Below are 27922 nucleotides of genomic sequence, written 5' to 3'. Positions count from 1 at the left end.
CCAGGATCAGGGATTTGGGGTGGGGAGGGCACAGGTGCCTGTCCTCAGGGGCTGCTGAGGGGGAGAAGGGAGCACAGGAGCCGAAACACACAACACTGACCCCAGAAGTGGCTGGTGGTTGTTTTTCTCTCGTTTATTGTCACTGACTACGAGCAGCAGTGGTGGCCGAGGGGAGCTGAGCAGTACAACACCACACTCAGGAAAACGGTATGAAAAGTACAAAAATAAGGAAGCCTATATATAATATCATTGCAATCAATTGCTAAAAATAAATATTGTAAACACGAAAGAACAACATCAGGTGAATCTACAGCACTCGTTTCTGCCAGCAGCCACACAGTCTTTGGCTTTATGACTCCCCTGCCCGCACGGAGCCAGCGCCCACATCAAGATGCATTTTCTTTGCTTCAGGCCAGAAAGATTTCAGACTGGTCAGGGATGTCACAAGGGAAAGAATTTTCCTCTCTCCAGATTACTTTGAGAACAGGAATTGCCTCTTTTTTTGCCTTCAGTGCCCATTTTTCTACCAAAACAAGCGAATGATCTCCCCAAAGTGGGCTTTTTCCATATCTGGAGGGGAGGGGACTGGAGCAAGGGCTCCCCACGTTCCAGGTGACTTTGTTGTTACCTTCTACCTCACAACCCCTGCATGGTGCATTGTGCCAGCATTTTACACCTCTGCTCTCCCATGCACTTGGACCTTTCACCCCGTTATCTCTCTGACAGCCAGATGGGTTTGGATTGCCTGATAAGGAGAACAAGCACTGAGTTATCTCGGGTCAAACTGCACCCAAGCTGCTGCCAGGCCAGAGATCTGTGCCCCACTGATACCCTTGTACCCCTCGGGCCACTGAGCACGAGCTTCTCCCTCTCAGCCTTGGACTCCAGGAAGGGAAGAGGTAAATTCTGCTTGCAAGGCTCAGTAATTTGCTGATTGTGTATATATCTATATATATATTAAAAACCCAATAAAATCCTGTCCAAAGTATCAACAAGGAGAGATTTGCCAGGGAAGGAAGGGCAGAGACTCTGTTCCCTGTTGCCTCCATGGCCAGAGAACACAAAGAAAATGCATCCAGATGGGAACAACCAAGCAAAACAAAACCGTCCTAAATCCACAAAGCAGCGTTTCTTGGTGCAGGGAAGATGCAGACTGGGCAAATTAGGCTGAGCAGTCTGTCTGTCTGTCCCTACAGAAAATCATTTGATCTTCCCTTCATATCAATAATTAGGATTTAATCTTCCCTTCTTAATTTTAAACACATTCACAGAACATCCCGTGGCAACGTTTTGGCATGAGGTCCCGGTCTCAGCCGTCACAGTCAGACTGGACACTCAACACCTCCAGTGCTCGTCCCCTGGGGACCCTGAGGAGCACAAACCCCTCCAGTGTTCCCCAAAGGCCTCCCTCCAGCCCCGGGGAGGGCAGATCTGCACCCACAGGTAACACAGGTGTCTTGTCATGCTTCAGGTACTGCTTTTGACTGGGAACGTTCCAGACCCTGCTTGATTCTGAGTAAAAGCTTTCCAGCATTATGGGAGCCTTGGATACCCAGGTGGGTATCCCTCTGACCAAGCCCAGCCAAAAATCCACCACCACCCTGCAAGCTCAAGGTGATCCTGCCTCACCCCTGTGGAGGGCTGCTCAGATCCCAATCCTTCCCGTTCTGCTCCCAAAACTACTGTTGTGTAAAATTTCACTCACAAACTGATGAAAACACTATGGATTTCAGAAGAGGTACAGCTGGCTAAAAGTAAAAACAGCCACTAATGCAATTCTGCACAGTGCAGCAGCTAAAAAGATTTCTGTTTTGATTTTTCAGTAGGCAAAATGCTGTTTTTCTGAGGAAAAAAAAAAATCACACAAAACTGCTTGGTACCAGATTAGAGGATTTCTGTATCATCCTTCAAAGATTTATTTGACAGCTTCTAAAACTTCCACTAAACTTGGTTTCTTACATAATTTCTATACACAGGTTTTATTTTTTATAATTGTCTTGAGGCTTATAAAAAAATAAGCATTTTAAATGCCCAAAAGAGTAATTTTGCTTTAAAATTGTGCTACTGAACTTAACCCCCAACACAGAAGAAAGACTTTTGGTAATGAGGTTACCCCAAGCAGTATAAAAATATACATAAAAATAGACAAAAACTCTATCCTCCAATCTGAAGGGCTGTTTGTGGGGATTATTAATTATTATCTTTTTTTTTTTTTTGTACATCACTGGAATTTCATTAACTTCTGCTAAATATTTACAGGAAAATCCCCCCCACCCTCTGTCTGCATCTGCTCACTGAGGCAGAGACCTGCAGCTTTTAGTTCATCCAGTTTTCTCTGGGAAGAAATGGATCCCTGCGTTTGGCCATGGCACACAAGTGATGCTGCAGGTGCAGGAGTCCCTGGGGATGCCACAGGGGATGGAGTGACACCAGCTGCTGTCACCTCACCGAGAGATGAGCTCAGCTTGGCCAGTACCAGCGCTCAACCAGGTTGGTGATGTGAGGTCAAGAGCCCTGCAGGGCCCTGGGTTATGTCCCCCACCCACGGATGTAACCTTCAGAGCACAGCTGGGGAGGGCAGGGTACAAAATAAAACCTCTCCTAAGATTAAACCCAGCCTGAAGCTGACAGCATCACCACAGGGCCCCGCTGTGTCCCTGGCTTTCTGCTTTCCCTTTTGTCCTGGTGATAAAGTCAGAATGCCCAAACCTCTTGTACAACCGTCCTCAGGTATTTGGGTCTCTTTCTCCAGTCTACCCCAAGAAAATTTTAAATTAAAAAAAAAATAAAATTACATGACAGAAGAGAAAAAAAAAAGAAAATAATTACTCTGTACTGTTCTTCAACAACAGGAAAAGGTGACGTTAAAACTAAGTGATACAACCCCCCCGAGACTATGTACATAAAAAGACATCAGATCTCTTAAAACATAAATATACAGTGTATAAATCCAGGTGCCACCTAAAGGCTGCAGCCGCAGAACTATTTCACAGACACAAAGCAAACCAGACTCTCCACACCAGGGGCAGACACATGGCCACGAGTTTGGGGCTTGGCAGGGGAGACACCAACCCGTGGCAGGGGCTCCTCGTGCCTGCACATGCACCAGGGAAGGGGTGGTGGTGTCCTGGGGTGACACACGACCCTACATACACTGCCACATTCCTACACACTACTCAGGGTGTGGGTGAGAGGTCAGGAAAGGAGGTTAGACCCTGAGTCCCCAATTATTTCCAGGCACATGCTCTGCCAGAGGCCGGCCGAGGGGCCCCTCAGCCCGGCTCCAGCAGGGTCTCTAGTATTGCTCACCAAGGGAGATACCTGGTATCTCCAGTGCAGCCGCGGCCACGCCGGTGGAATTCTGCACCCTGTGCTTTAAGAGTTACCATGACTTTCATGGAAATAATACAGCCTTGATCAGGGTAAAAGACTAGTGGAGGTCTTTAGCCCAATCTTAGAGGTTTGCTTCTACAGCACAGACAGCTACAACTCCGACATACATAAATAGGTACTGTTAAAGTGACAATGCAGTGTCTTAATTATCCAAGTGTTATCCCTACTGCTGTCGGGGGAGGGCCAGTGGTTTGGAGCAGTGGGAGGGGAGCTGGAGTGTGATGGAGGCTGCGGGTGGGACAGCTCCAGCTCCGCCTGGAAATGCAGGGAGAAGCCAAAAGACACTGTGAGCTTTACTCGACAGGCGGTTTTATGGCATGCAAGGAAACTCCTACGACAACACTTTGTACAGAGCCCACGGCGTCTCCAGTCCCACCGTGATGCCTCGGAGAACAAGTAAAGCTACGAGTCTGCTTAGAGGGGAGAGGGTGCATGGGTGCGTGAGTGTGTGCAGAGAGAGAGAGGGACCGGGTGAGGAAATGTCCTGTTCAGCTGAAACCAAGCTCTTGGGCAAACCTGCTTCCCTCTACCGCTGCCCGGCCTCGCGGATGCGGCAGGCCACGGCCGTGATGAGCGCGGCGCCTTTGCCGCTGCCGTCCTCCGACTGCAGGAAGGTCACTTCGCACTTGGGGGACAGCTGCTTCACTGTCTCGTGCAAGACGTTGGAGAAGCTGCAGGGCAAGGGGAGAGAGAGGTTCCGAATTAACTGGTCGTGGGTAACCCTGTGTCAGTGTCAGTGCCAACCCTCAGTCCATCTTGCACGGAGCCTCAAAGAGCAATGCAGACCCTGAGGGCCTCCCTTTGCCTTTGCCCATGGGCTCCTGAGCCCTATTTAAGCTCAGCCCAGTGCTTTTTATCCCTGTCTGAACTCCACTGTCCACTAGCACCAGCCAGGCAGCTCTGGCATGGACAAGCTTTTGTGTGGTCATGAACCTTCATGACCCAGCACATTGCTGGTTAGAGCTCCTCGCCCCCATGACTTGGAGCCCTGGCTGAACCACGTCTGGGTCAGGTCCAGGGGACTGGAGGAGCCACTGCTGCGTTGCCTGTCTTGGTGCCCCTGTCCTTAAGGGAGCAGCTGACTCCTGCTGGGCCTCAAGCTTGGGTCAGTGAGGTCCTGGCAGCCTCAAGCCCCTGAAACATCTCAAATCCTCCCCCATTACCCCCTGAACCTTCCCCCTGAGCCCCCTGACTGGCCAAGGTGGGCAGGTGCCACCGGGCAGCCCCCAGGGAGCACAACCAGAGGCACTCACTGAGGGTGCAGCTTGTAGAGCGTCCCGTCCACGCCGACGGTGATTTTGAGGAAGTCCAGGCCGCGGTTCTCGCGGATCTTGTCCACCACAGCGGCCATGCCGGCGCCACAGAGCTGGGCCGCGCGCCGCGCCACCACCGTGCACACCTCCTTCACGATGATGCTGTCGTCACACGTGGACTCCAGGCCCAGGTGCTGCAGGATGGAGCGCACCTGGAGCAGGGCCAGGCAGTCGCTGCGGAGGACACGGGACGGACAGCGTTAGGAGATGAGCAGCTGGGACGCGTGGCTTCCCCGTCCTGATCTATTCCTGCAGAGCTCAGGGACTCTGGCTTGGGTGGCAGTGCCTGGGGTGACCCTACAGCTCCCCTTCAGCCTCAGCTTTCAGACCTGGATACGGCCTGGTGTCACATCCTAACCAAGGAGGCAATTTCAGGATAAAGCCATGGGAGTGTGACACCCTGTTAACTCACGGCCCCTCTCTGCCCAGGGAGGAGGATAAAGAGCCATCTGTGCTGCTAGCCCCAGACAGCCTCCTCGTCTCTCCACACTGGCGCTGCCAGAACCACGTGAGCTCTGCTAATTCATCTGTGTGGCACCATCCTGCATCACCCTGGCTCCAGACCAAGCATGTGGAACTTCTCCCACCAGCCCTGGGGGCACTTCCCCCAGATTCCATCCCTGCTCTGATTGGTCCCTGCTAGACCTCACCTCTCTATCTGGGACAGGAACTTGGTCTCAAAGATCCCTGTGGTCTTCAGCCTCTCCGAGATCCGTCCCCGGAAGAGCAGCCCTCTCTTGGTGAAGTCCATCAGGATGTTGCGGACAATTTCCCCCAGGTACATCCCACTGATCATCTTCTCATACCTGAGAAGGAGAGGACAAGGTTGGGACGCACGAAGGGACGCTGGGACTGGATGGGGATTCCAGCTCTGCCAGATGCCTTCAGTACAATCCCTTCAGCAAGCCCATGGGCAGGGGACGAGGGACACATCGGTGTCCTGCTCATCATCCCCTGGATCCACCAAGGGGCTGGAGGGGCAGAACTGCTCCTGGACCCTCAGCCTTATTGGGGTCCCTTCCATCCTCGCAAAGCCACCACCCACCTCTGCTTCCCAGGGTTGAGGGACAGCTCATCCACCGCCAGGTCGAACTCCGTCCGAATGTCATCCAGGCACCCGTTGTCCCCGAAGGCCCCCCACTCCATGTTGACACACATCCTGCCCTCGTCGCCTTCCACCAGCTCCACATTCCTCATCTCCTCCATGTAGCAGGCGTTGCAGCCCGTGCCTGCGGAGAGGAGCAGGGTCAGAGCCCTGAGACACCTCTCCCACCCCATGGGGCAGGTGCAGGACCACAGAGCAGGAGCTTCACAAGGAACTTTCAGTTCTCACCAACAATCATCCCAACTTCACAGTACGGATCCTCGTACCCACAGGTCATCATGGTGCCAACTGTGTCATTGACCACTGCCACCACATCCAGGTCAAATTCCTGCAGAGGGATGGATTGCATGAGTTATTCCTGGAGGACTTGGAATTCCTGCTATGTCTGCTCCCGTGGCTGGGAAAGGACCTGTCTGTCTGGTGACTATGGCAGTCACAGAGTCACAGAATCACGGAATGGTCTGGGTTGGAAAGGTCCTTAAAGCCCATCTTATTCTGCTGCCTGCCATGGGCAGGGACACCTTCCACTGTCCCAGGCTGCTCCAAGTCCCATCCAACCTGGCCTGGGACACTTCCAGGGATGCGGCAGCCACAGCTGCTCTGGGCACCCTGTGCCAGGGCCTCACCATCCTCACAGGAAGGAATTTCTTCCTAACATCAAACCTAAATCTAAACCTAAACTCTTTTAGTTTAAAACTGTTCCCCCTTGTTCTCCAAGACCATCCACCTCCACATACATGGAGGCACCCACGGACTTCCCACAGCCCCACCTGTCTGCAGGTAGACCTCAGACCTCAGACACCTCCAGCTGCTGAGAGGCCGGGTCAGCCCTGCCAGGAGCAGCCCCTGGGCAAGAGCTCAGGGTGTTCTGTGCTGAGGAAATGAGCCAGTGTCTCCTGAGCTCAAGGCCAGACAAGTCTGCTCCAGCCCTGGCCAGGAGCCAGCCTGTAGCTCCAGGGTCTGAAAATTCAACCTCAAGTGATGAGTAAGGGCGGCTGTGAAAATTCCGACACTCATTACCCTGAGCTCAGCCCAGTAATTTGTTTTACAGGCCAATTAACGATGCTAAAGAGAGCCAGGATGTGGGAGCAGCCACTGGCTTCTCCCAGCCCCATGGCTACTCACCTCTCTCCTGTGAATGGCCTCCTTCAGCAGACCCACCACGTCCTCTCCCTCGCAGCCCGTCGCCTTGAAACCTTTTGTCCACTTCAGGAGAATTCCCTATTGTGGGAAAAAACACCCCAGTGAGTGTCTCTGAATACCAGGTGGGAGGCACAGCCAGGTACCAGCCAGGGATTCTGCCAGGAGGGCTGGGGTTACCTCATCCAGGTTGTTCTGCTGGCAAGGGAAGGAGAAGGTGAATCCAAGTGGGAGTGATACACCCTTCATTCCCATGTATTCCAGGAAGTCAGAGATGCAGTGGACAATGTGGTCAAAGAGCTGGACAAGCAAAGCCAAAGGGAAAAGTTACCACCACAACCAGAGCCCAGCTGGAGGCCAGCCTGCCCAAACTACTGGGGATTTCGACCCATTCCCAGGCCTGCTGGAATGCTCAAATCACTCCTAAGATTTAAATGGAGCAGGACATGGCTCAGCTGCACTGTGGGAGGTAGGCAACCCCAAAAAGCTCTATTTCACCCTCTTTCCTACTCACAGTGTGGCCAAATCCCTGCATTATCTCCACCTTGCAGGTCCCAGGAGGGGTGAGGGCCAGCAGGGAGGTGACATGGGAATCCAGCCTCTCTGCAAGGGATCCCCACAGCCCTCTAGCCCAGCCTACTGGAGATACTCCCAGTCCCCAAGCACTGCCTGGAGTGACTTGTAAAAAAAACTCTTTCCAAATGTGTCTCTGGAGACGTCTCACTGCTTGTGTTGTGGTTTCCTATCTGGGAAATGGGGGTGATGCTTATCTGCCCTTGTGGAGTGTATGGGATTTAGGGAGGTTCAGTCCATCTGGGAAAAACACTGTTTCTAACCTAAAAACCAGTCTCCAGCTTCCCAAACTCCAGAGCCTTGGGCAGAACTCACTGCCCTAAGGACAGGAGAGCACCAGCGCTCTCCACTCCATCAGGTTTTGCTCCCTGGAAAGGCAAACCCAGCTCCATGGTCAGCACTACTCCAGCCACCCCAGGGAAGATGCCCTTTCCCCTCTCCATTTGCCCATCCTGACCTCCTCTCCCGTCCCCTGCATGATGTCCAGGGGGATGGAGTAGATCTTGTTGTGCATCTCCACCCCGCGCCGCATCCCATTCCTGACGCGCACCAGCAGCACACGGAAGTTGGTTCCTCCCAGATCCAGGGCCAGGAAATCTCCCTTTTCTGCAACCCGAGAGGATCATCAGGAGAGATCCCAGCACGGGGCATCCAGGATGTGGCACAGAGCAGACATGAGTCTGCCCTCTTCCAGAGAGAGGGATGGAAAGGGAGACGTGGCTGGGGATGGAGACTGGGGATGCAGGTAGGAACAGGGGGTGCAGGTAGGAAGAGGGTGGAAAGGGGTGATGATGAGGCTTCAAATCATAAACCTGATTTGGAAGGCCCCCACAAGGATCACTTAAGTCCAGCTCCTGGCCCCCCACAGGACCTGCACAAACTTCAAGCCAAGGTCAGGCACTCGCCCAAGCCACAGGAAGAACCAGGAGCACAACCCAGGATGAGGGTGGAGAGAATTCTGTGGCAGGATCTGGGGCCACGCAGAGCCAGCCTTTGTGTTAAATCAGGTGCAGAACGTCCCAGAGGCTCAGTGCTCTGCCCAGTATCAAACTGGAGGTTTGTGCCACCACAAAGAGGAACTGGCCATAGCAAAGGCTCGGCCACTCCCAAGGATGGAGGATATCCATGGGCTCACACACAGAGGTTTTACACAGGACACATCACCTGTTCCATCAGGAGTGGAGCACACGTAGGTGGGCAGCATTTTCACCGTTGCCTCTGCGTGCGTCTCCTTGCCCAGCCCTCTCTCCATCTCTGTCTTCATCCTTTCCTTCACCTCCAGCAGCTGCTCGTGGCTCAGCTTGAGGGGCTCCAGGATCTTCTGCCGGGCCTTGTGCTGTGCAGCCAGCCTGTAGGCCACCGCTGTCACCATGGCCGCCCCTTTGCCGCTCCCGTCCTCGGAGCGGATGAACCGGATCTCGCAGTCCGGCAGCAGCTTCCGCACGGTCTTGTGGAGGCGACGGGCAAAGCTGTGCGGGGGGAGGAAAGGGGACCCTGAGTGTGACCCCCCTGGGGCCCCTGGGGTCCAAACAAGGCGCCCGAGGGGAGAGTTGGAGGTGCTTCTCTTGTGCCAAGCTGTACGCGCTGGTGGCAGCAGCAGGTCCCCATCTCTGTGTCCCTGTCCCCGCCACCTCCAGACCCCTGTCCCTGTCCCCACCACCCACAGACCCCTGTCCTTGTCCCCACCACCCCCAGACCCCTGTCCCTGTCCCCACCACCCCCGGACCCCTGTCCCTGTCCCCACCAGCCCCAGACCCGTGTCCCCACCACCTCCAGACCCCTGTCCCCACCACCCCCAGACCCCTGTCCCTGTCCCCACCACCCCCAGACCCCTGTCCCCACCACCCCCAGACCCCTGTCCCCACCACCCCCTGTCCCTGTCCCCACCACCCCTAGACCCCTGTCCCCACCACCCCCTGTCCCTGTCCCCACCACCCCTAGACCCCTGTCCCCACCACCCCCAGACCCCTGTCCCCACCAGCCCCAGCCCCCTGTCCCCAGCACCCCCAGACCCCTGTCCCCACCACCCCCTGTCTCTGTCCCCACCACCCCCAGACCCCTGTCCCCAGCACCCCTCACTCACTGCGGGTGTTTCTTGTAGACAGAGCCGTCCACGCCCACGGTGGAGCGCAGCCTCTCCACGCCCTTGTTGTCCTTGATGCGGCGCAGCACGGCGGCCAGCGTGGCCCCGCACAGGCTGGCCGAGCGCGTCGACACGATCTGGCAAATGCGCAGCGTGGCCACGCAGTCCTCGTGTGACGGCTCCAGGCCCAGCTTGCTCAGGATCTCGTGGGCTTTCTGCAGCCCTTCCTTCTCCCTGCAAGGACAAAAAGAGGTTCGTGCTTGGGGATACAACTTTTGCTGCGTGATGGTCGAGGTTTGTTCGGTGATGGTCCATGCACGGATGTCAGGAGATGGGCTGGGAGCCAGGAAACCCCCTGGGGCCTACTTACTTCTCGATGGCAGAGACAAATCTGGTCTCAAAGTGGCCGGTGGTGAGCAGATCCGGCGTGAGCCTTCCTCCAAACAACAACCCTTCCTTGGTCATCTTCACCAGGATGAGCCTGACCAGCTCCCCCATGTACATCCCGCTGATCATCTTCTCAAACCTGCCCACGGGGAGGCGTGAGATAGAATTAGGGAATGGAATTTGGGCTGGGAAAGCTCTCCAAGGTTATCAAGTCCAGCCATTCCCCAGCACAGCCAACCCACGTCCCCAAGTGCCGCATCCACAGAGCTGCTCAGTCCCTCCAGAGATGGTGATACCACCAGGGTCCTGGGCAGCCTATGCCACAGCTGACCACCCTTCCAGAGCACAAATCTCCCCTAATATCCAACCTAAACCTCTCCTATCTCACCATGAGCTCCTCCCTAAGCCCTCTTTTCACCCAGCTAAATGATGTATGTATTTGGCTGTGTGTGCCACGAGGTGGCCACAGGCTGACCTGAAAACCCCTTGGCAACCTCCCATCCCAAACAGAATCTAGGTAATCTCCTCCCAGAGCAGTTTATCCCATCACTGAGAATATGAAACCATGCAGACATTCTGCAAACAGAACCTGAAGGGGCTCAGTCCTCAGATGCCACAGCAACCCTACAGGGAGATCTGTAGGATTGGGATGTGGACATTAGGTGAGAGTGTCTGCCTGGGCTGGTGGGTGACTTTGCTGGCCAGGAAGGGAATAGGAATCAGCACATTCACATGAGGGCAGCAGATGGGGTGGACAGCTCTGGTTTGGGACACAGCCCCAGGTTGGGACACAGCCCTGGTTTGGGACACAGCCCCGGGTTGGGACACAGCTCTGGTTTGGGACACAGCCCCGGGTTGGGACACGGCCCCTCTCTGCACCAGTGGCAGAGGACACGGTGACCCAGTTAGCTGGGATGACCTTCCCAGTCCCAGTAACACCAGCACTCCGGGACAATGCTGAGCAAACCACAAGGCTGAGCCCGAGCCAAGAATCTGCTCACAATTGTTTGCCAGGGTTGAGCGAGCCCATGTCGATCTCACGGTCGAACTCGGTGCGGATGTCGTTGAGCACCCCATCATCACCAAAGGCCCCCCACTCCATGTTGATGCACATCCGACCTTCGTCCCCTTCCACCAGGTCAATGTGCCTCATCTCCTCCATGTAGCAGGCGTTGGTACCGGTACCTGGGCCAAGTGTGGGGACAGGGTGAGCGAAGACACTGCCTTTCCTTCATTCCCATTATTCTTCATTCCCATTATTCCCGATTTCCCTTTGGCCACAGCCCAGTTCACCAAGGAAAGTGAAGAACTAAGCAAACATTGGACAATGCTGGTTTTCCAATACTGGTATCCCCCCCTCTCTTTTTTTCCCCAAGGCCTGCAAGAGGCAGGATCTCCCTCTGGCTTTCCCAGAGGGATGGACCCCAGCTCTTCCCCCTTGCTGCAGCTCACCAACAATGAGGCCAACTTCACAGTTGTGGTCGTCATAGCCACAAGTCATCATGGTTCCCACAGTGTCATTCACCACAGCCACAATGTCGATGTCAAAGTCCTGAGATGGTGGAAATGACAGAGGGTGACCCAAAAGAGACAAAGCAGACTGAAACATCTCCACAGAGCCAAGGGCTCCTGTAGCAGGGACCTCTGTGCCCCCATCCCAACCTCTTACCCCTCTTTTCTTGATGGACTTGCGCAGCAGAGACACCACGTCCCTCCCCTCCACGCTGCTGCACTTGAACCCCTTCGTCCATGTCACGAGGATACTCTGCAGGGGAACAGCAAGAGGGAAGCTTGGAGGTGACACCTGACTCCTGGCACAAGAGACATGTGGCCCTCCAGGCAAGCCCCCCCGTTATCAGCTCACCAGCTGCGTTATCAGCCACAGCTTCCGTGTCAGATAAAGTTTATGGCCACAAAACAACACGTGAGCTGCTCATTGCTCCCCTGGCAGGAGGAACATGGTTCCCATGACCAGGTTTGATTGAGCCCTGCAGCAAAACCCATTCACAAGCCCAAGGAATGCACCTTGACCTATCCCTGAGGGGTGGATGGCTTGCCGTGCCTGTGCAATGCTCCTTGACCCAGCCCTGTGGGGCGAGAGGCCCATTGTAGCTATGGAATGTGTCCCTGGAGGGTGAGGGGCTCACTGTACCTGTGGAATGATCCCTGGGCCATCCCTTGGGGTGGGGCGCTCAAAGTCCCCACGGCCAGAAGCAGCTGGCTGGGGGCTGAGCTGAGACCCGGGGAGAAGAAAAGGACCCAATTACATCTGAAATTTCCAACCCTGTGGCCACAGCCCCCTTGGGGAGGCAGACACTCGCCCTGCCTTAGGGCTGGGGAAACTGAGGCACTGAGCAACGCAGCCTGGGCGAGGTCACGGGGCACAGACACTTCCTCCTGCAGCTTCTGTGTTTTCCCGTTCCTTACAGCCCCGTGCCTGCGGGAGGAGAGCGTTAATCCTCCCCGGGGCTGCTGTTCCCCATCGCCTGCAGGAGTTCCCCATCCCACTGAGGGACGTGCCAGCTCCATGGAGCCCATCCGCGGTGAGACAAGGGCAAGGAGAGGGAGCATCGCCCCTCAGGCCCCGGGCAGCCGGGCTGGGCACAGCAGGGCCCATGTGCCTCTCTGGCCTTGGGGCTGTTTGGTCTCCTGGCGAGGTCACGGCTCCCAGAAGGCCGGCAGACAGTGACAGTGACAGGGACAGTGACAGGGACAGTGACAGTGACAGTGACAGCCTGCGGCTGCATGGGGGATGTGATGCTCAGCACGTCTGGGTTTGAGGGTGGCTGCAGCTCTGGTGCAGCCAGGGAAAAGCTGCTCTCCATGGAGGCATCCCAAAGGCTCCCAAAGCCCCGCAGCTCCGGGGACACATCCCAGCACCACGCCCTGCTGGCACAGGTGACCCTGTCACAGCTCACAGATGGGTGGTAGCTGAGAAACCCTCGAGATAAATTAGGGGAAATCCAGAAACCCAGGATGGGGAGAGGCTCTGGCACAGGGTGCCCAGAGCAGCTGTGGCTGCCCCTGAATCCCTGGAAGTGCCCAAGGCCAGGTTGGACAGGGCTTGGAGCAGCCTGGGATGGTGGGATGTGACCCTGCCCATGGCGGGGAGGGGAACTCTGAATGGTCCTTAAGGTCCCTTTCAATCCAAACCACTCCAGGCTCCTATGAAAACCTGGCCAGATGTGTTTAAACCAGGAGATCCAACACCACTTATTGCCATCAAACAGCTTCAAAAAAGGCAATCTGGCACATATCCTTAGCAAACATTTTCTTTTAAACAGGGGGTTTATAGTGTGTTTGGAGAAGATGACAAGCAACAGGGAAGTGATGCCAAGCTCTGCATTCCCTGAAGGAATGTTCCATCCTCTCTGTCCGTAACCCTGCAGCCACTGAGTCATTGCACCAACAAAAAATATCATAAAAATAAAAGGACAGTGCTGTTCCTAAACTCCTCTCACCCAGAGCTTGGGAAATGGCTTTACAGGAACAAGAGATGGCCCTTCAGGAAAGGCCACGTGACCCCAAATCAATGAGCCTAATTAAAACCCTGAGTTTAAATTGGTGTGGAAGCCCCAGGGAGAATTCAGCCTGTCCCAGCACAGCTCCTCACCCACCTCATCCAGCTTGGTCTGGTGACACGGGAAGGAGAAGGTGAAGCCAAGGGGGAGTTTCTTGTCTTTGATTTGCAGCTTGTCCAGAAAGTTGGCCAAACACTCAGCAATGTGGTCAAAAAGCTGGAAGAAAGAAAGGTAAATAGTGAGACCTCCCCTGGCTGCCCACTGGGAGGGAATGCAGGCGTGCAGTGCCCACCTCCCCTCATCGCCGTGCTGGGTGCCAGGAGCTCCCAGGATCCAGCAGGAGCCCTGGCCCAGGGGTGAGGGGTGCCCAGCCCTGCCCCAGCCCCAGGACACAGCAGGGGCTCTGCCAGGACCCACCTGCACCCCACTGCCACGCATCAGCTCCTCGGGGATGGCGTAGATCTGGTTCTCCATCTCCACCTTCCGCAGCCCGTTGTCTGACACCTTCACCCTCAGCACACGGAAGTTGGTGCCACCAAGGTCCAGTGCCAGGAAGTCCCCGTCCTCTGTGGGGTCAGGACAAGGACAACCCGTGAACGTGGAGGATCCTCTGCCCACAGCAGGCCAGAGCCCCGAGGTGACCAGCCCCTCCCAGGTACAAGGCTGAGGTCAGGTTCTTTTATTATATTTCATTATTTTATTCATTATTAATATCTTTTGGTATTTTATTGGAGCAATCATTGTGTTCCCTGCCCCCTGGCATCCCCCCAGCTAATGGAGGATCAATATTTTGACCATTATTGAGCCAGATCCAGATGCCTTGGGGAGGGTGTGGCAGGAGGATAAATCCCACCAGCCCCACGCAGAAAGGTCCATGCCCAAACCCACGGGGATCCCAGGGAGGATGAGCTCCAGCCTCAGGCTCCATCAGGAGGAAGGCAGCAGAGCCACTCCTGACCCTCCTGACGCTTGTGGAAGCTCCTAAACCTCCATCCCAAGGGGTTAATTCCTGATGGCAGCTGTGGGAATACCGGAGCTCGGCTGAGTTTTGATACACTCAAACCCCTCACGTTCGGGCTCAGCCTCCCTGCCCCAGGAGCCCCACACTCCCGGCAGGTGGCCGATGGCAACAGGGGAGGTGACAGCAAGAAACCAGGGAGGGAGAAGGTCCCGGAGAGCTCTGGGGACTTCCCCAGGGAGAGGTGGGACACATCTTCTCCCAGGGCAGCGAGCCCCAGGGGCTCGGAGTGTCCCCTCTGTTTGTTTTCAAGGCAGCCCGCGGAGCCGGCAGGGGAAAAGCGCCCCGCTGGCTGTTTCAGCGGGGACAGGGCCGGGGAAAGCCCTCCATCAGCACTGTCGGAGCCCTGAATGCACCGAATGTGCTGCGCTGGCTCCCCCCGGCCGCTTTGTGCGGCACAAAGGCAACAAAACCCGCGGGTCATTAGTATGCACACGCCAGCGGCATCTCCAGTGACTCCAGCTGAAAAGGCAGCTCCAGTCCCAGCCCCTGGGGCTCCATCGGCCCCGCGGCTTCCCCGGGCTCACCCTCCCAGCGCTGGGGCCAGGGAACGGGCACGGCCCCGGAGCTGCAGCGCCTCTGCGGAGGGGGAAAAGGGCCACGGAAAGCAGCTGCTGGGCTCCAAGGAGACAGGGGATGAATGAGAGGGATGAATGAGAGCGCTCCCGGCCATGTGCGGCTCCAGCGGGACCAGAGCCGGGCACGGGGAACGGGGAGAGGGAGAGCAGCACCGGGGCTCAGAGCAGCACCCCGGGGTCACTGCAGCATCCCGGGGTCACTGCAGCACCCCGGGGGTCAGAGCAGCACCTCGGAGGTCAGAGCAGCACCTCGGGGCTCAGAGCAGCACCCCGGGGCTCAGAGCAGCATCCCGGGGTCAGAGCATCACATCACATCCCTGCAGAGCACAGAGCCATCGGGGCACCGAGCTCCTGCTTTGCACCAGCCGGTCCCTGGATACTCCTTTCTCCTCCTTTCTCCTCCTCCCCTTGACCCTTTGCAGCGATGAGCTTTAAACCAGTTTGGCAGCTCGTTTTGCAGCCCGTCTGCCAGCCACAGGGCATGCTGCTGCCGCCTTGGTTCTTCGCATGGCAAACACAGCAGGGAAACCCTGGAGAAGCTCCTGAGTGCCCTGCCGGCCCTGGGGAGCCCAGCACGGGCACCACGGCAGGGCAGAGCTGGCTGTGACACCCGGCTGGGCAGCGCTGGCCCCGTGTCCTGCCCCTCCTCGGGTCACGCTGTGCTCGGCTTCCCTGGCCATCAGCACTCGTTCTGCTCGTTAGCAGAGCATGGAGAACACCCCGGGGGCTGATAAATATGCCAGTGATAAGAGCCAAGAGGGTCACAGGTTGCTCAGCTCCTTAAAGCAGAGAACCCAGGAGAATCCCAAAAAAAGAGGCTGAGGAGCCCAGACGGGGCCATCCTTGTCCTGCCCACTCTTCACACACCAGGGGTGTTTTGGCCAAACCACCTCGTGGGGTTCGTGTCCCCAGAGCCGTGTGGGACCAGCTCTGCTCAGCTCTGCTCTGCTCTGCTCTCACATGGAGCCCCAGAGGGACCCAAACGTCGCCCAAAGCCCCGCTCCTCACCCTGCTCAGCACCCCAGGGGAACACAGGCAGTCTGGGGGCAATTCCTGGGTGGATCAACTGTGCAGGAGAAAAAAGGCAGCAAACTCTCCCTCGGAAAATTCCCAGCCATGCTGGGAACACGTGATGGGCTTCAGGTCTGGGCACTGCCCCCCGATTTGGGCTCTCAGGTCCCGTGATAAGATATCAGTGCTGGTGCTGAGCCCACAAGCCAAAGAGCGAGGGCAAACATAGATTCCAGGGGCTGTTTGCTCTTGGCAAAGGGTGAGAGTGGAGTGCCTGGAAAACCTGCTGTGCTCCTGGGAACAGCAGCGTGTGAGGGATCAGGTCCCAGCACCTCAGAGGCTGGTCATCCCAGAGACCCCACCTCAAGACTTCCAACTGACTGCAATTCCATTGCCCAGGAATCCTCTGGCAAACTGGCTTAATTAAAAAAAAAGAGGAAGAGGAAAAGCTGGGGGGCTCCAGGGAGTTGCAGACCCTGGCATTTCCCACTGCCACTCCTTGGCAGCCCTCCCTCCTTCCAGCTAATTCATGGCATCATGGAATGGATGGGGTTGGAAGAGACCCTAAGGACCAACCATTTAATTCCACTCCTCTGCCCTTCCAGTGGGCCAGGCCCTACAGCCCATCCAGTCTGCCCCTGAACACTTCCAGGGATGGGACAGACCTTGCTGGGAATTTGGTAAATCCCAACCACGGGGCTCTGGGCATGAAACAGCCATTTTTTTCAAGCCTTTCAAGTCTCTGCACCACATGAGCTGGTTTTCCTCGAGAGGCACCAGTTATTGGCAGGAGCTGAGCCCACCAGCCAAGGGAAAGGTGCTGCCAAGAGCCATCCTTCAGATTTCCAGGGATTTGACCCTCAAGTCCTGCAGCATCCTCCTGAAAGCTCCAGGCTGGGCTTATCAGCTGCTGGGCCTTAACAGAGGCACCACAAGATCCTTGTGTCAACACCATTATGGAGCAGGAAAACTGGGGACTCCAGAAAAGCTTGGGAAAACCAGGAATGGAGCAGGGAGGAGGGTGCTGGTTGCACTGAGCAAGGAAAGCCCTTGGGAGAGTCACTGGGGCTCCAAGGAGAAGCTTATTTGGGACCTGTTTCCCTGTCACCTCCTGCCAGCACAGCATGGTGGTGTTCCAGCGCACGCCAGAGCCAAGCAAAGCAAGGAGAGTTGACTTTAGAAGAGTTTCTGCTTTCAAAGCAGAATTCCCTCCACTTATCACACCGCTCTGGAATGGCAAAGCCACTGAGAGCCAGCACCCAGGGCTGTGTTTTGGCTTAACCTGCAGATATGACCTTGTACTTCCCTAAGCGCCTCTCATCCCCCTGGATCCCGCGAGCTGCGCATTAAACGGGATCTAATCCCAGAGCAGAGACACTGGAGCTGCAGGAGGAGGGGAGGGAGGATGGAGATATTCTACAGGTGGATGGTTGGCAGCCCTATGGCACCAGCACCAGGTCAGAGCAGGGCTGGAGCAGAGGGATAACTTGTCCTTGGACTGGGAACAGCTGCTGGCACCTGGCACAGGTGCCCAGCCCAGGTCAGACTTTGCCCAGAGCTTTAAAAAGAGGGAAGGAGGAAGGACATAGCCCTGGACAATGAGCTTTTCCCAAGGTGTTGCCACGCCATCCGTGCCAAGGATCTGGCACCAAACCCCTCCCCAAAACCCAAGGGACAGTCACCACTCAGAGGTTGGATCCAGTTGGCGCTGAACAGGGAATCCCAGCTCTTAATTCTCTGGGATTTGCTCAAAACTCCCACATTTTCCAGCCCCGAGGGCAGCTGCAGCACCGTGACTGCCCCAGCATCCCTGTCATGTGACATTTTCCATGCTGCTGTTCCTCTTTCCCCCTCCTCGGGGTGAGAAATGCCAGCTGGGACACTGGAGAAGCTGGATACAGGGAAGGGCGCCAAGGATGAGTCTTGTAAGGGCATGAGGAGAGATTGCTCCTACTCCCAACAGCGGGTCAGGGTGCTAGAAATGCTGACACACGCTCCACCTGCACCCAGCACCTTTGGCTGCACCAGTTCCCGTGCCCAGGGGCGGCTCCTGGCTATCCCTGTAATTAAAAATATTCTCCAGCGTTTAAATAGATTGGAATCTTGATCCCAAGGCAGGCAGCCAGGTCCAGCTTTTGGGTGTAACTGCAGCTGGGGGGCCAAGATCAGGGGATGCTTCGGGTATTAAAGGGGCTCATAGGGAAGGTGGAGACAGACTTTTAGCCAGGGTGTAGTGAAAGGACAGGTGAATGGTTTTAAACTGAAAAAGCAGAGATTTGAGTTGGATATTATTAATGCCCTGGGGTAGTGGAAGGTGTCCCATGGCAGGGAGTGGCCCTGGATGGGCTTTAAGGACCCTTCCCATCCAAACCATTCCACAATGTCTGTTTCTCCCTAGCAATGCAGATGCCACCACCATCCCCAGACCCACTGAGACAGTGCCAGCAAACACCCAGCAGTGCCCAGTGATGCAGAGACCTTCTGTCACCACCTACAACTCCTGACAGGAAGGTGAGGGTCAGGTCCTGCTGCCAGGGAACAAGGAGCAGAACAAGAGGAAATGGCCTCAAGTTGTGCTAAGAGAGGTTTAGGTTGGATACTGGGGAAATTCCTTCATGGAAGGGGCTGTACAGCCCTGGCACAGCTGCCCAGGGCACTGCTGGAGTCCCTGGCCCTGAGGGGATTTAGCAGCTGTGTGGTGGTGGCACTTGGGGACATGGGTCAGTGCTGGGGGAGTGGTTGGATTTGACCAGTGCAGAGGCTTTTCCAGCCCAAACCATTCCATGATTCTGTGATTCCGTGGCCCTGTCACCTCTGTGCTTGCCCCCATCGAGCAGACAGCCAGCAGCCAGGAGGCATTTGGGCTCTGTCCCACTTTGTGCACCTCTCCTGCTGGTGGCCAGCAGCCCCTGCCACTGAGGTTTTGCACAGATCCCCGTGTAGGTGCCAGCACCAGGGCAACTCCAACTCTGAATAACTGCATCCAGCACAAACAACCATCCCTGAGTCCCTTTCCAAGGCTGCTGCCAGCCCAGATGTGGAACTGGAACAGCTTAAGCTGCTCAGAGCTCTGTCCCTCCTTCCCTTCAGCAGCCAGGACCACTCCAAACACTTGGTGGGTCCTGGGTTCACCTGAAGGCAAGGGGTGATGCTGCAGGGATGGAGACAAGCTCCTTCCCAAAGCACGGGGGTGGGAAGAGGGAACAAGGAACTTTCCCATACGGATGCCCGAGGGAGCAGTTCTCTGGGCTGAGAGGAGGATGTGCCTGGCCGAAGCGTGCCTCGGGCAGCTCGGGGAGAGGCAGAAAGGCCACATTGTGAGGGCTGCAGAGGCCCTGCTCCTGCTGGGGCCCTGGTGGCACTCAGACAGCGCTGGCACTGCTGCCGCCTCACTGCTAATGAAATCTGATGAGCAGGACCCGTGACTGTCTCTGTCCTGCCAGCAAGGGCACGCGAGGGCGGCTTCTCTCCCTGCCTCCCTGCCTCCCTGCCAGCAGGAACTGGAGCCCCTCCAGCCCCAGCACGGGGAGCGAGGCCTGTCCCCACACTCGGCCCGAGCAGGGTGAAGCCCCACGGGCCAGCACTGAAGGTGCCATGGTGCCAGCCCTGTGGTGGCAGTGCCAGGAGCCCCGCTGTCCCCAGCCCTCCCTCTGCTCTCCCAGGAGCCCCTCTGCTCCCACAGTACCTGTCCCGTCTGGGGTGGACCTGACGAAGGTGGGCAGCATCTTCACGGAGGCAGTGGGGTTGGTGTCTGCTCCCAGCCCCTTCTCCATCTCCTTCTCAAATCGTTGGGACACTTCCAGGAGAGTCTCATCGGAGAGCCGCATGTGGTACAAGTACTTGTCAACCTGAAAGGTGCAGATAAAGCCCAAAGGTGAAGCCCTCCATGTCCTGGAGGGCTGGGGACATGGGCACAGTCCCCACGACACACTCAGGACAGCGCCCAGCCCCTCCCAAGGCTGCTGGGGTTGACACAAGGAGCAGGAGCAGGTTCTGACCCATCCCAAAGGGCAGGACATAGCAGCATTGCTGGAATTGCTCATCCCAGGCATCACCCATCCCTGCTTCTGCAACTCTCTCCCAGGTCCTCACCAAATGCCACCTGCATCCCCTCCCCAGACTCTGCCAGCTTGGGAATGCCGAACCACAAGTTGCTCCTGATGCTCCAAAGCCTCTTCCCGCTCAGTCACCTACAGACACCCAAACAGGTTGCTACAGAAGCAGGAATTCAAACTCAAGAGTGAGTCAGGAGGTCAGCAGTGGAGGTTTTCCAGGTGCAAAGCCCTTCCCATTCCATGGCATCAGCGCACCTTGACCTTGACCCCCAGGGCCTTTTCCCTACACGAGGATGCTCGGCAGGAACCCGCTGCTGAGATCACCCCAAGAGCCAAGGGCTACTCAGCACCCTCGAGCAAACCACACTGAAGGGACAGAAGTGGGAGCTGGAGTGACACAAGTGAGCGCTAAAATGACACAAGGATGTGCCATGGCCAGAGAGGGAAGAAATCCACCCCACTCCCCTGTTCCTGGAAATTGTTATACCCTCGAGCTGACAACATAAAGAAGAAGCCCTTCTATAAATGGTATCAAAACGTCTCGTCTTGGCTGGGAAAGGCATGGAAAAGCACCTCCCCAGCCATCCATCAGCACCACGAGTGCCTGTGCAGCCTGGCCAGAGCAGGGAGCGGGAGAGGCTCACACTGCCCGCTCCCAAACCATGCCCAGCTTCAATTAGCTTCACTTAGAATTAATTAAAGGGCAGCTGCAAGCCCTGAGAAGTCAAGAGGAAAACTCCACCCCGTGCGCTCACCTGTCTGCAGGCACGTAACACCAGGTGACCAGAACCTGGGCTCAGACTGTGCTTCATGGGGCTGTGCTGGAGGAAATGGGCATTTTGTGGGCAACTAATTGCACCAGGCACTGTGACCTCGCTCACGGATGTGCCATCTGACCCTGGGCTGGACACAACAGCCCTGCTGTGGTTTTGGCTGCGTGTATTTCAGGCTCAGGGTGCTCCAGCACATCCCTTCTTCCCCCACCCTGAGTTCTGCTGGAAATTTGGGAGCTGAGATCCCTTTGGTGAGGTCAGAAGATGGAGGAAGGCCCTGCCCAACACATTCCAGGAGTGATGCTGTATCCCCTCTGGAGCAGCATCCTCTGAGTAAAACCTCCTCCCTCTTTCTCCTAGTGCTTTCAGCTCCTTCCCAAAATCAGGAGCTGGAAGACCAGGTAGACACAAGGGAAAGGCCAAGGAGAAGGAAACCTGGAGATTTCCTGGTACCAGTTGTTTGCCAGCCTCTCCTTATCCAGCTCAGCAGCAGGAAGTCAAACACTCTCCTCCCTCCCCTCCTGTTTGCTTTCACCTGCAGAAAATCCCCTCCCATGTGCTGAGGCTCTGGTTACTGGCACCAGTAAGCTCCAGTTAACTGGCTAAGAGGTGGCTCTGGGGCTGGAGCTCACCTCCATGCCAGCCCCAAGGTAGAAACCTCCCCTTGAGCTGTGCCAAGGGTTGTCCTGAGGGTTGTCAGTCGATGCCATCGGCCCAGAGCAGACAGTCCTCATCCCCTCATCCCAGAGAAGCTGGGTGCTTTGGGAGCTCCTCAGCAGTGAAGACCCCCCCCAGCCCAAAATTCCCAGCACATGGAAACTCCCCTGAGGCTTCATCCCCTTCCCCTAGGACAGGCCCCACTCAGCACGTCCCCCATGTCCTCCAGGCTGCAGCACACCAAGAATAACCTCATCCTGAGGAGCAGGGTGACCTCCCTCTAATCCCCAAAGCCCTTAAAACCTGGATCATCTTCTCCCAACGTGGATATCACCCCACTTGGCAGCTAAAGCAGGTCAGGGCGTACAGCAGGACAGCTCCTTCCCCACGGAAACCACTCTGGCTGTGCCTGGCCCCCACCAAGCCATGGCCACTGTCCTTCCCAAAACTTCCCAGCCCCATGGCTCAGCTGGTTACTCCAAGCACCCCTCAAATCGTTACAAAGATGGGATAGAACAGGGCATTCAGCCTGCACTGCCAGACTCTGAACATCTTTCAAGACAAAACACATTCTCAGTTGTGTCAAAACTTAACGTTTTTGAAGAGCATGGAATAGTTTAGGTCAGATTGCCAATTCCAAACAAAAAAAAAGTCACTAAGTTAGGATCCTGAAGGGGGTAATTGAATTTCTGGAAAGCTTCCAGCCTAAATCATGGTGTTTCCTCGAGGAAATCTAAACAAACTGAGGGAAGAAGGAAGGGATGGAAGCGCCAGGCCCGCCCCAGCCCAGGACACTGTGTTAAAGCTCCAGATCACGGAGTAGCTGTGGGTGTAATGAGCTCAATGCCACGTTTTTGAACCAAACCCCAGCAAATCCCCATCTCTTGGCTCAAGGCTGTCTCCAAGGCTCAGCTCATTTCCATGCCGGATGCTGGAGAGGTGCCCAGGGTCGCCTGTCCCAGCTGCACGGCCACCACTGGGAAAGGTCCTTCTGCCCCGCAACTGAGGAAACCTCAACTTGCCCAACTGCTGCTGCCGTGTGTTCTGAGCTGAGCTGAGCTGAGCTGAGCTTAAAGCAACCCAAAAAACAGCTGCAGACTTCCAAACTCGTGGCTCCGGTGCCAGTGCTGCAGCTGGACACCTTCTACTCCTCAAGACTCCTCTTAAGGAGGATCAGTGCTGAGGAAATATTAATTAACTAACCTTCAAATAACTCAATTCCAAACCAATGACATTCTCCACAGAAAAGAGTGGGAGCTGTTCAGCCTGGAGAAGAGAAGCCTAAAGGGGCTCCAGGAGAGCTGGAGAGGGAATTTGGACAAGGGCCTGGAGGGACAGGAGACGGAGAATGGCTTCCCAGTGCCAGAGGGCAGGGCTGGATGGGGTATTGGGAAGGAATTCTTCCCTGGGAGGGAGGGGAGGCCCTGCTACACACAGGATCCCTGGCAGTGCCCAAGGCCAGGCTGGACAGGGCTGGGAGCACCTGGGACAGCAGGAGGTGACCCTGGGACAGTTGAAGGTGTCCCTGGGACAGTTGAAGGTGTCCCTGCCACGGCAGGGGTGGCACTGGATGGGCTTTAAGGTCCCTCCCAACCCAAACCATAGCAGGATTCTGTAAATTCCTCGGCTCACAGGGTGCCCCTGCAGGGAGGCTGGGGACCCTCTCCTGTGTCTCGGGGACACAGGGCAAAGCTGCTGAGAGTGACAACGCTCCCGGCACCGCGCCACCACTCCCTGCCCAGCAGGAAGGGGAAGGGCCCGGGGAGCTTTGTTCCTGTGCAATAAAGTCCCAGATACATCTTTCCCATAAATGACCCCAGGTTCCAAGAAGGGGAAACTGTTTGCCTTTTGTTTTTGTTTTGCTCTGAATCCATTTCCAGAGCCACGTGGCTGCCAGGAACCGGAGTGGGAGCACATGTTTGCGATCCCTCAGCATCTCCCCCCTGTACTTTTGGGCGGGATGGGATTAATTCCAGCAGCTTTTTGAGCAAAAGCAGAACACTGGGAGAGAGTGGCTGCTTTCTGGGATAGATTCTTTTCCTTTTTGGCAACAAAAGTCAAACATTTGTTGACAGTAAGATGACAGAGAAATGTTCACATTTGGAGAAGGCTGGAACTCCCCAAAACCCTCAGCACCTGCTGTCACTCCTCTCTCCAGGGAAAATTTTGCTGGGAATTATATTTTCTTTAAATTACTTCTCTCCCTATCGCAGTTTTTAACTTCAAGCATGCTGTTTTGTAAGAACCCCTGAAGTTTTAGGGAGTGCTGGCTCTCTCCGTGTTTCTCTGTGAGGGGGATGCTGTGTAAGCACCAGCCATGCTCCCATCCCTCCCAAACCTGGGGTGGGATGTGAGGAATTTGGGGAAAGCGGGGCAGGGGGAGCAGCAGAGGCTACACGGTGAAGACCTCAGGCGCTGGGAAGGTTTATTCCCCGTCTCAAGGCAGAGCTGCTCCATGTCCTCAGTCCGTGTGCTGCCCATGCCTGTCCCTGTTTCCCACCCCGGGTGACTCAGAGCAGGGAACCGGCTCGTCCCCTTCCCCGACCTCCCGTGGATGACACAGGGGTGATGCTGGGCTGCACCCACCCTCCCCAGCCCTGGCCCTGGTGGCACCCACGTCCCTCAGCTCCTCCACGCTGACTCCGAGCCCACGTGCCCAAGCCTCGGATGACACACGCCCAGAGTCATCCCGAACCCGGGTGAGTCAGATGTTTCCTGCTCGGCCGGTTCCTCCCCGTCCTCAGCCCCGGGACAGCAGCTGGATCCGCGCCGGAGGTGGAGCCAGGCACCCACGGTGAGGAAGTGACACCACGGAGCATCCCCTGAGCCATCCTCAGGTGACCCTGCTGCCCCACTAAAACCCAGTTCAGCCAGGAAAACGCTCTGCCTTCCCATTCTGGAACTGGGGACATCCAACTGCTCCTGTCCCTGCCCCTATCATCCTTCTCCCCAGGTTAAACCCAGAAGGTCTTTGGGGCAGAGATCCCAAAGATGCTCAGATGTGGGATGGCAAAGCCTCAGTGGCCCCAAGGATCCCCTCGGATGGTGGGAACATCCCCCTGTGGAGGGGAAACTGAGGCTGTGTAGCTCTGATGAGGTGGACGAGGAGCAAGGAGACACAGGACGGCTTCCCAAAGGTGGGAAAGCTGTCCTGACATTGACCTCGGCTCCTGACACTGATCTGGGCAGCCTCAAGGAAAGCTGCTACGTTGGTTTTCCAGGAATTTGCCATCGGTGGCCCTTCCCTATCTACAGAGGCAGCCAGGGAGGAATCAGCTGGGTAAAACTAATCCCTCAGCAAAGGAAAAAAAAAATCTTTAAAAAGTTAGGAAAGCTGCCCCTGCTTGGGGATGGCCACAAATGCAGGAAATCAATTCCATCCCGGTTTTTCCCTTTGGAAGGAGGGAGGGAGGGGGAAGAAGAGCTCAGCCCCACTCCCATGGCACGACAAGGCTGAGGACCAGGAAGCCCAGGGTGAGCTGTCACATCCCAGGGGAGCACAGGGCAGCAGCGGCAAACTTTCAAGCCGGGATCTCAAAGGAAGCTGCTGAGGTTAATTAAAGTTTGCACAATCCCTTGGGGGTTAGATAAGTCTGGACAACCCACTTTCCAGGCAGGAATAGGACAGGAGTTGGGGAGGAAGGTAATCTGCCCCCAGATGAGTGGCAGAGCAGGTAAAGCTGCTCCATGGCATGAATGGGAAGAAAAATCCCATTTTTGAGGCTGTTTTCAAGGCCTTGAAGGAGACACAAACCACAACATTTGGAAAAGGCACTTTTTTTACCCCAGCTGAGCTCCTTTTCTCCATGATCCAAAGGGAAAACACATCCCAGGCTACCACCTGCAATTTTTTTCCCCCAAATACAGTCTCAAATACAGGGGTTGATAAGAAGATCCCCTGTTGCGGTTCTGGTTTGCGGTTCAGACCCAACCAAACAAATCACGGCTTTCCAAGAATTTCATCCCCTACACCTCCCTGTGCCGTGGACTCCCTGGCTTTTGCTTTTGCCTGGGGAGATTTATAAAACAGGAATAACTTTTACACCCCTGGTGGAAGCAGCCAAGTCAGACAGCTGGCTTCTTTCCCCTCTCCCTGAGCCGAGCTGAGCTCCAGGCTCTCTCCCAGCTTTGCCTCACTGGGAGGATTCTCAGGAATTTGTTTAAAATATCCCAGAGAATCCAGTTGTGGAGGCGGCCAGGAGGGCAGTGCCATCTCCCACAGCACCCCGAGCTCTGGCCGGCAGCTCCTGCATTTCTTTTCCCTCCCTCACATCGCAACAACCTTTTTTTTTCTTTGGGTTTTGGAGCCGGGAGGGAAAAGAAGGCAGCTGCCGAGGCTCGGCTCCCCCTCCCGCAGTGGGTCGGGAAGGCGAATTCCTCCATCCAGCCTTTCCCCCGCAGAATCCCGGCTCCCGATGGGGAAGGCGGGAGCAGCGCGGAGCCAGGGCCGGGCTGTGCCGCTGGCCTATTTCTGCCAGGGTTACACAACCCCTTCCGTGCATCGGGCTGTTGCACAACCCCGGGGCCAGCGGCGAGCAGAGCGAGAAGCCGAGCCCGTCTTTCCTTACGGATCGCTTTGCCTTGGGAAGTTTTCCCTGCACTTTGTTTAGGTTGGGGTTAGGGGTTTTTCTTGGTTGTTTTTGGTTGGGTGTTGTGTTGTTTTTTTTGGTTTGTTGTTTTTTTTTTTTTTTCGTTTAGTTTCTCAAATGTTCTGCCTCGATTTCCTTCCTGTTCAACACCGGTAAAGGGCCAACGTGGCAAGTTTCACTTCCCCGGTGGCATCTCCAGGGTTATCCCAGGTCTCTCCAAGCATTTTCCTCTCTTTTTTTTTTTTTTATGGCGATATTTGCAAATCCCGACCACCTCACACTCAGCTCAGCACATCCCGGCCTCCTCCCAGAGTCAGGAACCACAGATTACATCCCCTTTGCCCTGTTCCCAGATGCCCTCTCTCCCATCCAGCGTTTTTCCTGCAGGAATAATTTATGAGGGCCAGCCGAAGCGCTGTCCCGGGCAGACAAAGGCCGGCGGCTCCCGCAGCCCCGGGAGAGCAGCAGCACTGACTCCGAGCAGTGTCGGAGTGACTCTGGAGCTTTCCCAGAGGGAAACCAGCACTCCCTGCATCCCAGCGGGACGATGCTGCTGGGGCCGCACTCTGTGAACACTCGGGGAGTTCAGGACCCCGGAATTAAGGATTCAGAAGGCCAAAGTTAAGGGATCGGGAGACAGGAAGGGTTTTCCATCCCTGTGGGTGCAGGGATGGGGGGACACGCGCAGCGTGGGTGGGGGGCACGGCGTGGGGAAGGGGACCCGAGGGGCAATGCCACCCCCAGGCCGGTGCCTCGGGCTGACCGCGCTCCCGCGGGGGTATCGGCTCGTTGCCCTGGCAGGGGAGGAAGGGGAGGAAGAGGAGGAAGCGGCTCCCGGGGCCGGTCGCGCCCGCGGATGCTCCGCGCCGGCGGGAAGCGGCGACACGTGCTGCGGGGCGGCCGCGGGGTCCCGGCTCCGGCCAGGAGACACACGGAGATCTCCCCCCCGTTCCTCCTCCTCCTCCTCCTCGTCCTCGCCGTCCGCCCCCTCCGCCGCCCGGCCACGCGGGGACCCGCGGCACGTACCGCACGCGGCCGGGCCGCTGCCCCGCTGCCCCGGGATCCTGCCTCCCCTTCTCCTTTACAAAGCTTTTGCGCTTTTTTCACCCCGTTTTTTCGTTGTGGTTTTGTTGTTGGGGTTTTTTTCTCTCATTTACTTTTTTTTTTTTTTTTTTTTTTTACCTCCCCTTTCCTTTTTGCTCTTTTTACACTTTTCCTCTCCTTTTTTCTCTTTTCCCCTTTTCTGCTTTTTTCCCTCTTCTCCTCCATACTTTTACATCTTTTTTCCAACTTTTTTCCTCATTCTTCTTCCTTTCCCTCTTATCTCCCTTTCCCCTTTCCTTCCCTTTTCTTTTTCTCTTTCTCCCTCTTCACTCTCCCCTTCTCCTTTTCCCTCCTTTTTTGCTTTTACTTTTACCCATCTCTTTTTTTTCTTCCCTTTTTCTCTTCTCCCATTTTCTCTTCATCCCTCCTTTTTTTTCACCCCTTTCCCCTCTTTCTCTCCGCTTTTCCCTCCTCACCTTTCCCCTTCCCTCTCCATTGTTTTTTTCCTCTCCCCCTCCCCACTTTCCCCCCGTGCGCCGCTCCCCCCTCACCTTCTGCGCCTGGTCATGGCTGAGCTCTGTGAAGAAGTAAGCGAGGAGGTGCGATGCGATCATGGCGGGAGCGGCGCGGGGCAGAGCGGAGCGCACGGCTCGGCTCGGCTCGGCTCGGCTCGGCTGGGCTC

General features: G+C 56.1%; 1 protein-coding gene and 1 long non-coding RNA gene across 5 annotated transcripts; one reads left to right on the top strand and one right to left on the bottom strand.

The window, feature by feature from the left end:
* Positions 1 to 108: 108 nt before the first annotated feature.
* HK2 (hexokinase 2) lies at positions 109 to 27922 on the bottom strand. The gene is made up of 18 exons (XM_066337041.1): positions 27792 to 27922; positions 19808 to 19970; positions 13933 to 14081; positions 13612 to 13731; positions 11664 to 11759; positions 11447 to 11546; positions 10996 to 11179; positions 9978 to 10133; positions 9608 to 9841; positions 8689 to 8993; positions 7982 to 8130; positions 7132 to 7251; positions 6937 to 7032; positions 6040 to 6139; positions 5752 to 5935; positions 5357 to 5512; positions 4647 to 4880; positions 109 to 4064 (listed from the first exon to the last, which is right to left on the bottom strand). The coding sequence occupies exons 1-18, from the start codon at positions 27852 to 27854 to the stop codon at positions 3920 to 3922; spliced, it is 2754 nt and encodes a 917-aa protein (XP_066193138.1). The 5' UTR covers positions 27855 to 27922; the 3' UTR covers positions 109 to 3919.
* On the top strand, positions 1298 to 7657 carry LOC136372476 (uncharacterized). Of its 4 annotated transcripts, none has more exons than XR_010745494.1 (4): positions 1298 to 1443; positions 2260 to 2388; positions 6863 to 7076; positions 7216 to 7657. It is a non-coding gene; the product is annotated as an uncharacterized lncRNA (long non-coding RNA). The 4 variants fall into 4 exon arrangements; XR_010745492.1 differs by lacking the exon at positions 6863 to 7076 and having other exon boundaries at positions 2260 to 2490; positions 7216 to 7420; positions 7503 to 7657; XR_010745493.1 differs by lacking the exon at positions 6863 to 7076.

Source organism: Sylvia atricapilla, chromosome 28, assembly GCF_009819655.1.
Source record: "Sylvia atricapilla isolate bSylAtr1 chromosome 28, bSylAtr1.pri, whole genome shotgun sequence".
Taxonomy (NCBI): domain Eukaryota; kingdom Metazoa; phylum Chordata; class Aves; order Passeriformes; family Sylviidae; genus Sylvia; species Sylvia atricapilla.
This window is presented reverse-complemented; position numbering and strand designations above follow the sequence as displayed.

Coding starts and splice junctions, on each gene's coding strand:
- HK2 (XM_066337041.1), bottom strand. CDS start 27,854: ATGATCGCATCGCACCTCCTCGCTTACTTCTTCACAGAGCTCAGCCAT. Junction 11,760..13,611: donor ACCAGACCAAGCTGGATGAG/GTGGGTGAGGAG, acceptor GTTCCCCTGCAG/AGTATCCTCGTGACATGGAC. Junction 11,180..11,446: donor TGAAGTTGGCCTCATTGTTG/GTGAGCTGCAGC, acceptor CACTTGGCCCAG/GTACCGGTACCAACGCCTGC.